Source organism: Pipistrellus kuhlii, unplaced genomic scaffold, assembly GCF_014108245.1.
Source record: "Pipistrellus kuhlii isolate mPipKuh1 unplaced genomic scaffold, mPipKuh1.p scaffold_m20_p_5, whole genome shotgun sequence".
NCBI lineage: Eukaryota > Metazoa > Chordata > Mammalia > Chiroptera > Vespertilionidae > Pipistrellus > Pipistrellus kuhlii.
The window spans coordinates 19,181,728-19,195,931 of NW_023425551.1; the positions used below are offsets into that span (position 1 = coordinate 19,181,728).

General features: G+C 34.9%; 1 protein-coding gene across 2 annotated transcripts in view; it reads right to left on the reverse strand.

The window, feature by feature from the left end:
* The window catches only part of MAP3K5 (mitogen-activated protein kinase kinase kinase 5), a 156,437-nt gene that overhangs the window by 63,664 nt on the left and 78,569 nt on the right, over positions 1–14,204 (reverse strand). For both annotated transcript variants that reach the window (XM_036414285.2, XM_036414287.2), the window contains 3 exons: positions 9,950–10,062; positions 5,702–5,861; positions 3,307–3,460 (listed from right to left, as the gene is read on the reverse strand). In XM_036414285.2, coding sequence (XP_036270178.1) covers positions 3,307–3,460; positions 5,702–5,861; positions 9,950–10,062 — 427 coding nt within the window. The remainder of the gene's footprint in view (positions 1–3,306; positions 3,461–5,701; positions 5,862–9,949; positions 10,063–14,204) is intronic.

Consider the following 14,204-nt stretch of genomic DNA (forward strand, 5'->3'; position numbering starts at 1 on the left):
AAGGTCTCATCACTCTAGCTTGGCCCAAAGTCCAACTGCTTATCCCTGCATGGTTTAAGCTCTGGAGTATCTCCTCAGCTTTCAGCCTTCCAAAGGATGTTCTCTGCCACTTCAGGTCAGGATCTCTTAAACAGCAAGAGAACTTACCTTTATAAGGTTTATTTATACCATATGGGTCTCATCCAAAACCTAATTTTAGTCAAACACTGATTTATAGTTGTGTTTATTGACAACATGCTTACCCTTTTTCACACTATCTGAAATAGCCAGGCAGAATCCTGGGTTTCATTCTTCAAGGATCCCTCTTTTCCAACTTTGCCTGCCCCTCATATTCAGCTGCCCTAGAGCCCCAAACACTGATAGGTTTCTGCTCTGCCCACTGAGAATGTCATTCCCAACCAGGCTCCACTTCCTTGGGTTGCAGCCAGAAAAATGACCCTGGGGGGGAAAACTAATGGATGAAAGTGGGACTCAATTCCAAGGATTGTAGTACTGTGATAATAGCTGTTTCATGCCTCCAAATAACTGTTTTGAGCATTTTGTCCAGATTTCATAGGTATTTTTTAGCAATACCAATATCACTTACTCCATCATAGGAAGTACAGTACTGAAGATCCAACTCTTTTATTTTATTTTATTTTTTATTTTTTTCAACTCTTTATTTTTAAATAGTGGCAACAAATCCTTCTTTTTTAAAAAAATCACTGAGTGGTCTTTTAAACGCATGATCTTACACATATGCACATCCTTACACATAATAAGAGGAACACTAATTAAAACTACCCCAATATACCATTTTTCATCTATGAATTTAGCAGAAGTTTAACTCTGACAATACACTTTTTGGAGAGACTTTGGGAAAGCAATATGTTGATGGTGGTTATGTCAAATGATACAATCCCTATGGGAGGGCAGCGTGAATATTAATCTATTCCACTTCTGGGAATTTGTCCTACAGATATAGCTGCACATGTGCAAAACAGCATAGGTATAATGGTGTCCCATTTCCCCCCCTTTATTTGACTACTCAGTTATATTAATTAACCTGTTAACCGGGGAGTTCCCTTTTTAAGTATGCAACTTGTAATGGGCACGTACTCTTTCACTAGGACGTGTCAGTACGTCACGCCTGGAGGACGTAATTTCATATTATTATTATTTTTATTTATACTTAATTAAAATAAATGATATATATATATTTTTTTCGTTTATTTATATATAAAGCACAAAGGAAAATACAAAATTACAAAAAAATAGAAAAGAATACCAACAAAAAATGGAAACATAGAATTAAAAAATTATAAATTTTACAAACAATTATAAAGATTACAAAAAATATATACCGTCCCTCTCAGGGCGCAACATATATTTCCAGGACGTATTAATACGTCCTACCCGTTCCTGATATGGTTTTCATTTGACGTATTTATACGTCCCACTCGGTTAATAGGTTAATTTTCTCTTCACATGATTTGCCCGTATTTCTTTTGTGTATAAATTAGGAATTGGTTAAGGTTTTTTGCATATTAGGGAAATTGATCATTTTGGCAACATTAGTATTAAGTATTGTTTTCCTGTCTTGCATTTGCCATGTTTATGGTGTTTCATACTGAGCAAAAATTTGAATTTTTAATGAAATCAAATTGGTCAATATTTGCCTTTCAGGTTTACAAGTCCTGTTTTTGGCTTAAGAAGACCTCTCTCACTTGGACTACACACTTATATTCTACTAACTTCTCTCTTCATATTTTCTGGTTTTATTTTTTACATTCACATTATGACAGACTGATTCATATTAAGCTAATTTAAATCAGATCAGAACAGCTAATATGAGTGCTTTCCTCTCACAGCTAATTTTCTAGTAGATCAAGTAAATAGTCAATAATTAAATACTTAGGTCTGTGCTGTCTTCTCTCACCACCACATTTACCAGCATCAGCGCACCAGCTCAAGGCAAGCTGCCAGCTCGCCCTGAGATAAGTGCTTTCCTAGCTACGCATAATCTAGGCTAGAAAATAAAGTTAAGTGTTTTAATATGAAAGGCTTTTCAACTAAAGCTCCTGCTGCGTTTAAAGCTTCATCTGAAAACAAGAGTAAAGAAAGCCTGTTAATGCCGGCAATTGATTTAATTAAATCAAACAGATGATGCTATCAACAAGAACTACAGAACAAGATTTTGTGAAAAGAACTGGGTTGTCACCACCTCTGGGTGTGGGAGATTGAGACTAGGAGCTCAAACAGAGAGAGGTATGGCATCCCTTTGATGTGAGAAGAGATTTATGCACACAGTGAATCGCCATAAATTCTTGCATTGGATGCTAAAGCTACATATTGCTTTAGATCACATGTGTCAAACACAAGGCCCGTGGGCCAAATCCGTCCCGCCAGGCCTTGCAATGTGGCCCGCACCGCGCTGTCATCACTGCACTCGGCTGCGTTTCCATCACAATGACAGTTTATGACTGTTCAGTAAACCATTCGGCCCGCGATTTAGGCTGGATTTTAGATTTTGGCCCCTTCTCTGATTGAGTTCGACACCCCTACATGGTATTCTGAGAGCTATCAGGGTGGGGATGGCACTGGCTGAGAAGACGAGCAATATATCTTTTAAAGTGTTTGTGTGTCCATTATATATATATATATATATATATATATATATATATATGACACACAAACACATATACATACATACATATATACATACATGCATATATATATGTATATATATATATATATATATAAAATAAAGTTTGATAGAGACTAGCCAAAATTAGCTGCAGGCCCAAACCTACAAGTCATCATTTCCCATGATCTTCTAAAGCATTGTAAAGAGTGATTGTGGATACTACATTTAACTCTGACTCATGTGGATAATGGGTGCCGGAGATGGAATAACAGCGCAGGTAAACCTGACACTTTTCACCACAATAATGGCAACTGATATTGATGACAATGTCAACAAAGCTGGAGTCGGAACAAAATTACCCATCTACCTGGTCTGAAGAGATGTCTTGACTTGCTGAACTAAGAGACAATATTTTCTTGGGAAAGTGCACTTTACAACTTATGAAAAGAAACATCCAAATTTCATGGCAAAATATAAAAATGTATCTAATGTCTCTGCATTTGAAAAGTTATTTTAAAAAGTAAGCTAAAGCAAATCAGTGTGCAGAAAATAAATGTATTAACCATATAACTGTTGTTTTAGGGCATAAAAATCAGCATATAGAACTATTACAACCACAATGCAAGATAAACTTTAAATGAAAGAAACAAGATAGAACTATAATTAGAGTTTGTACTCACTGGAAACCTAACTACAGTAACATCTGTCTTTGTGGCCTCGACCAGGAAGTCCATCCAGAAGTCCACAAGTTCCTGTATAGCCACAGGCTGCTCTGTAGTCAATTTCACAAAATGTTTATATATCAAAATTGTCTCTACAATAGACTTGAGGTACCTAAACATTAAAAGATATAAAACACACGAGGCAAATTTAGAACCACCTGTTCCCATGTATTCCAGTCTTACTCTATAAATGTAAATATGACATTAAAAATTATGCATTCAGATTCAACAAACATCCATCATATATGATATGTCATGGACTGTCACACATTATCTCATTTAAATTTCACAAAAATGAATTAAAAGTACCCATTTGTCTTGTCTGAAGAGATGTCTTGACTTACTGAACTAAGAGACAATAATTTTTTTGGGGGAAAGTGCACTTTACAACTTATGAAAAGAAACCTCCAAATTTTATGGCAAAACAGGCTGGTTTATACCTATTTTAAAGATGAAGAAACTGAGGCTTAGAGGGTTAAGTAACTTGGACTGTGTGATACATCTATTTAAAACATGACTTTTAAAATAATGCCTATATCCTATTCAAGGAAGTGGTGAATGCATTTATTTTAAAATATACTTCCTTAAGAAAGTTTTTCTAAGTAGACCCTTCATAAGTGATCATTATTTTACCTGTAGCAACTCAGCTTATATATTACACAAAAATCCCCAAATCTGATAAGACAGCTGGTACCTCCAAAAATGAGAAGGCAATTATAATGAGATAATGGGTATGCAAGCACACTGTAAACTATAAACATGAAAGCTAACACTAACTTAACCGGAACTTAGGCACTGTCTCAGGGTGATTACTATTGAATAAAACAATGTTTGTTTTCTTGTCAACAGAAGGCAGGATACCTAAAACCAAATCTCTTTGAACTTGTGCTTCAGTCTTGACCTCCTCTACCACCAGAATGGTTATTTTGAAGAAATAACAAATTTGGCTACATTTAACACATGCATTTATTAGTTTGTGTATTTCATGTCATTTGCCAAATGCCCTCTGTGAACATACTACTAACAGTACAAGTCTGTTCTCCATTGTGCACAGTGCTAAGGAGACAGAAGGTAAAAGGTACTACAGCACCATGCAATCAATATCAACAAAGCTCATACTAAACAGACACGATTAACAATATTGAAAGAAGAAAATTTCATGAGATGAAATAATCACACGTGTGTCAATGATATCCATGAACTTGTATCTGGAAGGGGGAAGGGTTATAGGTCAGGGTCTGATTTTGAGCAGATGGAATTCACCAGTGTCCCCAGGTGGAAAAGGGTGCTGCAAGAGGCATTCTCAAGTGGTATGGCATGTTCGGTGTGAACGGACAGCAGCGTAACAAACACTGAGGCTGGAATAACTAAGGGCAAACCTTGTTTGCCAAGCCAAGGAGATGGATTTGATCCCTTAGGCTGAGGCACCATTGAACTATATTGACTTAAGGATGTCAGTGGAGGGGGAAGGTCAGAAAGATCACAATGGGAGTGATGCTGGGAAGGATTTGCTGAAAATGAGAAAATCCCTTAGGAAGGTATGAAGATATAACAGGGTGGTCACCTCCTCAAATGTTTCCTCTGAGAAAAACAAGTCAGTGCGTGGGGCTCAGAGCTGCTCTAAGCCTTTCTCAGTATCATTGTTAGCCTTTAAAAGTCTTTATGGCTAGTAATCAATCATTACATGTGATGCATAATAAAATTAGCACTGTTTTCAAAAACAGTCCTAAATGCAAATGGAATTTTGTTTTCATCTTTCCAATCATCTCATACATAATGATAAGACTTGGGTGCATGCCAAGAACAATTTGAAATTAGAAAAACAGAGAGAGAGAGAGAGAGAGAGAGAGAGAGAGAGAGAGAGAGAGAGAGAGAGAGAGAGAGAGAGAGAGAGAGAGAGAGAGAACACCAATACATGTCAGTAAACCCTAAGTAAAAAGAATGGTAATTCCCAAACTGAGATTAAATCATCAAGGAAACAAAGGGCATGTATTTGGAGCAGAGTCCTGGGAGGCTGAGATGGAAACTGTAAACCTGCTGATTAGATTTGTGGGTGTAAAGTTTGAGGCTCCTGCATGATTTATGCGGGTAGCACTGGGTTAGAGGGTTGGTCAATGTGAGAGACAGGTTAAGCCGGTAGCCGGCAGACATCACCTGTGTCCAAAATCATCAGATCCTATATCCAACACATTTTACTTATAGACATCACTTTTTTCCCCCTGCATATTCTGCATTTTATTCTATAAGCAAATAAAATAATCTAATTGTATGTTCAAAAAATATAACGATTTGGAAAGAAGCGATAGGAGCTGTTGCTGAAAAACAATTGCACAAACACATAACAGTTTATTACCATGCTGGTGTCTTCAGTTTAAAAAGCTTTTCAGATGCTTGAATGACTCTCAAGTGGTCATTGGCCAGGACACTGGCCCCCAGAAAAAATCCAACTTCCCAGTAGCTCTGGAGTTTTTCCAAGTTTCCCTTTTTACCAAGAAGGCTGCTGAGCTTCACCCCTAGAAGAGGGACAGGAAATACAACATTACTAACACACAGCAGGTAGGCAGAGCTGCCGTTTTATTAAAAAAAACAAAATGAAGCTTTCATTCTTCCTTTCGGATTAAAATAGTTTTGTTCTGTTTCAGATTATGAAATGGATTTGAATTCATTGTAAAAATGTCAGATTAATCATAAAGGTGCACAGAAGGAAGGGAAACTTACCCATTAACTTAAAAACTCAAAGGCAACGGCCACTGTCACTTAGATGTATATCATTCAAGAATTTTTATGTGTGTCTGTATATGCAAAAATTAAAAGATGCTAACACCACATGTCATATTGTATAACCTCCTTCATTCCCTAATGATATCACAGATTCTTTAGTTACTTGAAAGGGAAATATGCTAACATTCTATCAGTTAGTTGAAGTATAAATATGTACAGTATATCTCTTTTGTAAGAGTAAAATGCTACAATAACATGATATGCAAAAGGAATTATACACGACAGAGTTAAAAATAAGGAAGCTGACAGAAAAAAATGTTCTCTTGATTAATGTAACAACACTTGAAATCAAGTAATCCAAACCCTACAACTTTGTTCTTTTTTTTTTTTTTTTTTTTTACAATGTTTTGGTCCTTCTAGATTCTTTGCATTTCATTAAAATTTTCATCTCTACTCTGTCTTATATTATTTTTGCATTTGTAATTATTTTGCTTAAGAAAAATATATCCTTGAAGAATTGTTTAGTGCCACTAACATCCATTTCTTTGTCAAGAAAATTATCAGACTCGAAAGTTTTTTTGTTTAATAGAAATGCAAATAATTTCTGTTCAATAGAGTTTTTGTTCAAGAGAGATGCAAATAACTTCTATCTAATAAAATAGATAATCTCTAAGATTATACCTCTTGAACATAAACCAATTTTTAAAAATCAGACTCAGAAATCATCTTTGTTAAATGATCTGTAACATTTCTTTGTTAAATGATCTATAAATACCCTACTTCTTAAATACTCTTTGAACTGGACACATTTTCCTACTAGTTTCAGTATCAACTCGAGTTAACAAAAATGTCTTACATGTGTCCACTTTATAGATTCTGATTATAAATTTATATTTTTTGAAAATTATACTTTAACAAAACAAAGTAATCTTTAAAAGACATTATGCTACTTTTAAAAAATATATTTTATTGATTTTTTTACAGAGAGGAAGGGAGAGAGAAAGAGAGAGAGAGAGTTAGAAACATCAATGAGAGAGAATCATCATCGATCAGCTGCCTCCTGCACACCCCCTACTGGGGATGTGCCCACATCCAACATATGTGCCCTTGACCAGAATCAAATCTGGGACCTTTCAGTCCGCAGGCCAAAGCTCTATCCACTGAGCCAAACAGGTTTCGGCATATGCTACTTTTTATTATATAATTCCACTTAAACCATGACTATTTCAGGAAGAAGTCCACTCTTCACAGTTTAGGATAAATTAAAAAGAAAATAGTTTTGTCAATTAAAAAATTTATGAGATAAAAAAAATTATACATGTATATGGAACAACATCCATGGTCTCCTTTCTGAACATAATATAAAATATAATGAATACAAATGAAAGAAAGTGTGTGAGAAAAATGAGATGGGAAAAACATGTCTCTACCAACCTCAATTGAAAATGAGCATCTCTTTATTGTACATTACATGCATATTTATTGTATATTACATACCCACCCCCCATATTTAGAGGCCATTTCCATAGGAACAAGTCTCAGAAGTAACGTCGTATTTAGTGCTAGGCTACAATATTTTTAAGGGTCTTGATCCTTAGGGCCAATAGCTAAAGCACTATTATTGATGTACCCTTTTATACCTTTTTACCTCTCCTTACCAGCTGGCTATCTCACCTTAAAAAAACTCTGGCTAAATTTATACATAGCAAACAGTATGCCAATATTGTTTCAAATATCAATTCTTTGATTCAATTGTATGTTTAGATAATTTAAATAGACAATGCTAGAAGTGGTTGGCTTCTAAGAATTGAAGATTTTTTAAAATAGTTTAGTTTTATGATAGATTTACAACTTGGAGCCACTATTAGAGTCAAGGCTGCTTTAATGGAGAAAGGTAGGAGACAGAGCCTTTATTGAACATTCACTAGATGCTTAGCACTGTGCGAAGCATGTTGGAAATGTAACTCTTAATTCATACAGTCATACAATGAATTAGAGATTTCCTCTTTTCTTCAGTAAGGAAAAAAAGACCTCAGAGACCTTCAACAACTTGTCTAAGGTCATTCAGCTTCCATAAATAGTGGCAATTAAATTCTTTCCATTTCAATTTTCCATTACGGAGAATTTCAAATATACATGAAAAGAGGGGGGAAAAAAGTAACAATGAATGGCCATACTTTCAATTATTGCTAACATTTTGCCCTTGCTTCATATCCTGAATATTTTTGTTGCAATATTTCAAATTAAATTACAGACATCATGACATTTCACCCTTAAGTGTTGCAGCAGACACCTAAAAAATTCTGTTCCATTATTGCACCTAACGAAAATAATGATCCCTTAATATTATGCAGTATCAGGTCCTAAATCAAATTCTCTAATTGTTTTCCAAATATCTCCTATAGCTTTTTTCAAACCAGAATCCAATCAAGAATCATTAATGGCATTTGTTTATTATTGTTGCTAAATCTCAGTAACAACTCCAACCACACGTTTCCCCGACACTGAGTTTTTAAAGAGACAAGGAGGACTGTATTATAGAACGCCCTTACATTATGCATATGTCTGATGGCGCTTCATGGTGATGTCTGATTTATTTTTCTAGACACTGTGATTCCTATTAACTGTTAGATCTTAAATTCGGGCTAAACATTTTTGTGAGGCTGTTTCACAGCAGATGCTGTTTGCTCCATATTCACCACATCAGGAGGCCCGTGGGGAGTCATCCCACTAAGATGCTAGTTGGACCACTGACAGCCTGGTCCCTGAAGGGATGTACAGGTACGTTTGTTGCTTTGTGACTAACAAACAATCTGTGAGTGAGCTTTGGTACCATGTAAACATGGCAAACAATTATTTTTTACAGATAAACATTTTCATTGACCCTGGCCAGAATCATTATTTCAACATCACTATCAGTTTTATCAAGCTTTCTAAGCTATTAGCTAGCAGCCTTTTGAAGAATACATTCTTCTGAACAAAATAGTATGTAGCATGCTTTAAGATGAGCTTTTTCAATGTCTTTAAAAGAAATAAAAAGCACTTAATTTTCCCCCCCTATGATATCCAATTTTCTGAGAAGTTGGTCACCTCCACAGATAACGAATTGATTTGTGCTTGGTGATGAATTTTGTTTTGATTTCTTTTTCTTGATTATCTTTATAGATTCACAGATTTTAATATTCAGTAATACAAATTTTACTTTTATTACTCCTTGAAAATGAGTTTCAAATAGTAATTTGTCTCAATTCCAATCACATTGTTCTTTTATTACATCATCATTACTGATAGAGACCCAAACCTATAATTCTGACTCTCTCCCATTACATGTCAGAGTTAAAAAAATTCTACCAAAAATGGAACCTATATTTTCTTTTTTAAAAAAAATATATTTTATTGATTTTACACAGAGAGGAATTGAGAGGGACAGAGAGCTAGAAACGTCGATGAGAGAGAAACATCGACCAGCTGCCTCTTGCACACCCCCTACTGGGGATGTGCCCGCAACCAAGGTACATGCCCTTGATCGGAATTGAACCCAGGACCTTTCAGTCTGCAGGCCGACACTCTATCCACTGAGCCAAACCGGTCCCGGCTGGAACCTATATTTTCTATGTTAGTTTGCGCTGAAACAATAAATATTAACCAGGGTGTTTTTATAACAGGTAAAATAAACTAAAAATTGATTTAAGTCACAATATCAGGATTCTGCACCATATTGGAAACATTAAACAGGGAAATATAATAATAATAAAAAAAAAATTTCCCAGGAAGTCAGATGAGATAGAAAGCAAAAGTACATCTACCAATGATTCTTTTTCTGTGTATAACATTGGCTCCAGTTTATGGATTTCCATTTAAAATATCAAGCTGTAATTACCAACTTTCCGGAGCTCAAAGGAAGATTCAAACTGGTGTCCAGCTGCCAGAAGAAGAACTGCATAATTAATTCCTGACTGTAGTGTAGGCTCACTTTCAAATGCCTTTTTGAACCTATAAAACAACAACAACAAATGTACAAGTTTACTTTCTCAATCATGAAACTCTTGGTGTGCAATAGCTTCTGTTTGCATAACTCCAATGCCTGAGTAAGTAAAAATATTCTACTGGCCTTCACCCAGAATTAAATGGGCTATTAAGATTTATTGCTTAAGTGACTGTATATTCTCACCCTTGGCTCCATTATAATAGAACACTTAACCTACCTTAACCATAGCAGCCCAGTCTTTGGAAAAGTCCTCTCTTCAATAGTTTACCAGAAATGTGAGAGTGTGTATGTGTTGCATGTATACACAGTGGAAATTTTAAAATGAGAACTGTGCACGTATTTTTAAAAGTGGTCTTATAAAAAGCCTTAAAAATACACAGAGCAATGAGGAGGATCATCTAAGTAACATACTAAAACAATCAGTTCCATAAGAGTGGTATAGAAATGAAATAAAGAACGTTTATTGTACTACGAAGTTAAGAAAAACGGAGATTGTGCCTGTGCATACTAATTTTAACTCCAAGAGAATAAGAAGCCTTTTCTGACTATGTATGAAACTAAATATCAACCTTTGAAAACACTTCAGCATTGTAAAAGACGTCAGTGCTTGCATATCCATTGTATTTTCAAGGTAAAACTTCCATTCTAGGTTTTTTTTTTTCCACATACACCATTCAACAGGCAACAATATTCAATATCATTTCATTTGGGAACATGGAGAAGAAGAAAAGTAAAATAAATGCCCTAGTGACGAATAGAAACCACCTAAGACAAACACAAAATAAAACCTTTATTTTAAAACAATCAGAATGAGGACGATATAAGGATTAAATACCTCATAAATATTTGTGACACAAGGTTATGTAGAAAAAAAATACTTTATAATTTCATGATAAAGGTGTTCACACACACACACACACACACACACACACACACACCCCGTATAATGGCATATTAGCTTCAAACAGAATGGAAAGAAGGACATAATACAGAGCAGAAATCAATGAACTAGAAAGCAGATGTGCACCAAAGGTTACCAGCACTGCCAAAAGTTAGTTCTACAAGAAAATTAGTAAAATTAATAAACTCATAGGCAGCAGACTGAGAGAGTGAAGTGAGAGAACAAGAGAGAAAATACAATTTGAAGGTCTTACTGGCATTTAGAAAGAAGTAAAAGGAATATTCAAAACAACTTTATGACAATAAATATGGCAATTTAAGTGAAATAAAAAGAATCTTGAAAATCACATATTAGTATAACACAAGGGGGGAGGGGAGGGAATGAACAGTCCAAATAGTTTTTATCTATTACAGAATTTATAACCACCTGAGATTTTGACATCTATCTTCCCCAAAAGGATAGAGGCCTCACGAGAGCAGGGAACTTGTCAGTAATATTGAGCACTGAATCTCTAGAGCCTGAATCATCAGACAGCCTGACTCATTGCAGGTAATTACAAAATGAATGAAGGAAGAGTGCATCTATTTCTTATCTGGACTGCGACAAGTGATAAATACAGCAATACACAGAAGATAAAGACAATCTATTCTCCTCTTTGATAAAAACCATATGATCAAAAAGCTACTACATTCGTAGGCCACATTGAATGAGTGAATTGCATTGCATTTTAACATTTTTGGAATTCACCACTTTATAAAATATTGACAGTGATGACTACTTAGCTTTCCTTGATGCCTACTTAGGGTCCTTTCATTTATTGCTAGGAAGAGTTCAGTTTTCTCTGAAGAAGTATTAGTATATGATCTTTTTTTCATGCAACTACTAAAAGGCTTGAATCTCAATTATACCATGCATGTTCTTCCTTATTTATTGGCATATTTGTATTCTCTAGTTCCTTGGTGCTGATTTTTCATATATATTTTTATCATTCTATCACATTTTTTTAAGATTCAAATTTGATTTAAAAAATACATATAGTTGTTAAAATACTGAAACCATCCATTTTGGCTGAAGATGATGCATTTTTGGGTAAGTGTGCCACAGTATTAAATGGCAGAAAACTCCATAGTTTGAAATGCTGTTCACGCCATGTTCCTGCATTTTTGGTTTAGTTCTGCCCCATACTGCTTTCCCTCTGGGATCTAGCTTGAAGGAGCAGCTTTCTCTGGGAATTAGCCAAGGAAAAGTACACATAGCATAACCAAAACAGGGCTCTTAAACTTCTGGTGATAATCAATCCAGGCACACACCAAAACCTGGTGCCAGCGGGTGGCAATATATACTCTTCCTACAAAGGGGAACAGTGCATCTCTAACAAAAAATACAACAGAGCACAGATGATATTTGAAAAACTGGGATTAACACCAAATGGTGAAAATAAACAAGAATTTTAGCTGGCTCAGAATATTAAGCACTTCCTAGGTATAAAGCATTATATAATACTTGACCCACCAGGCTTAATATTTCTAGTTCTGACAACTCTTTAAGATAGGGAGGATTTTCTCAAGTTTACTGATCAGGAAACTGAAGCATGGAAATATTAAGCCATGGAGTTTAGAAGTGGTCAGGCAGGAACGCTACCTAGTTCTGCTGGATTCCAAGGCCTGAGCCCTCTTCTCTGTATCACTTTGCTTTCCCACTGCTATGTGTTAAAAATGTTGTTTTTTAAAAGTCCTTTTTCATTACCTCTTCCTTTTTTTTAGTAAAAGGGAGTTGGGTAAAAAAAGGAAAGATAACAATAAAAAATAAAAGTAGAGAACTGTTTTCATATTAAGGATAAAGTTTATACTCTATAACAGAAATAGATATTAATGAATTCTTGCAAAGAATGGTGTTTGTCACAAAATATATTTGATAGATCCTATTAGTCTGAAGACTAATATTTGCAAGAGATTGATATGGCAAGACTACCGAATGTGCCCATAAAAATGCACCAAATAAAAAAATGTATGTCGTCGAAAACGTCAAGGTTTTTAACTAGCAAGAGGATAAATGAACATCAACAAAATGTTAGTTAGTCCTTACATAAAAAAACCTCTAAAAATTATTAATATTTTAAGCCTGCCTATAAACATAAGTAAAATGCTTATATGCGAGTGAAGCTAAATGAAAGACTTCATGAAGAAAGCAAATCTTAAGGAGGAAACCAGACATTCACATCTTAAGAGAAGTCCAGTGGATTTGAGTAACTGCACAAAGGTATTTCCACTACTGTTGATTTTTTTTTCTATTTTAGTACTAAATATTTGTAGAAAGAAGGTAATTTGTATTCTTCAATTTGTTATTAGATTAAAAAGATAACAACTTCTTGTTAAGCTTTCAAAGCAACAGATTTTGTTCAAAGGGTTACTGCATTAGCACTGCATCTGTCAGCTAATGGCAAGCTCGCTCTAAATACTTGATTATGGAGTGATGTCTTCATAAGAAAGCCTTCATTTGCTTTTGGCATCTGCACTGAGATGTTGAACAAAGTCAAGAATAAAGGAAATATTCTTGAACTGGTTATTTCTACCTAAAGAACATGTGCTTGCTATCAAAGAAGAGACTAAACTCAAGCCAAGTTCTTTCTATTGAGCTGTCATTTTCCCTTCTCTGTGACATAACAGCAGTGATTCTTTCTGAGACACATACAAGTAATTAAACTGAATTTCATGGTGCTTTACGTCTCTAGGAATATTTCAGAAATCATCATTCTCACAACCCAGAGGTAAAACATTAGAGAAAGGCTACTGCCAGATCACTTTGTTTATTCATCTCACAGTGGTGGGCCCTCTATTTAATTCAAACTGTGTATTTGTATAAATTCCTTACAATAGACAAGTCAGAGAGAAAATAAAGAGCCCCAAATTCTAACTATGTTCTTCCAGACCTCTTATTATGTGCATACGTCCCTTCCCCAGAAAAAAGAATCATGCTCTTTATAATCTTTTACACTTGATATATTAAAGATTTTTAAAATCATAATTTCCTTCTGGATATATATCCAAAATAACTGAAAGCAGAAAACTCAAACAGATATTTTTGCACCGATGTTCAATAACAGCATTATTCACAACAGCTAAAATGTGGAAACAAGCCAAATGTCCATCAACAGATGAATAAACAAAATGTGGTGTATACATACAATTATTCAGACTTAAAAAGGAAATTCTGATGCATGCTACAGCATGGATGAACTCAGAGAAC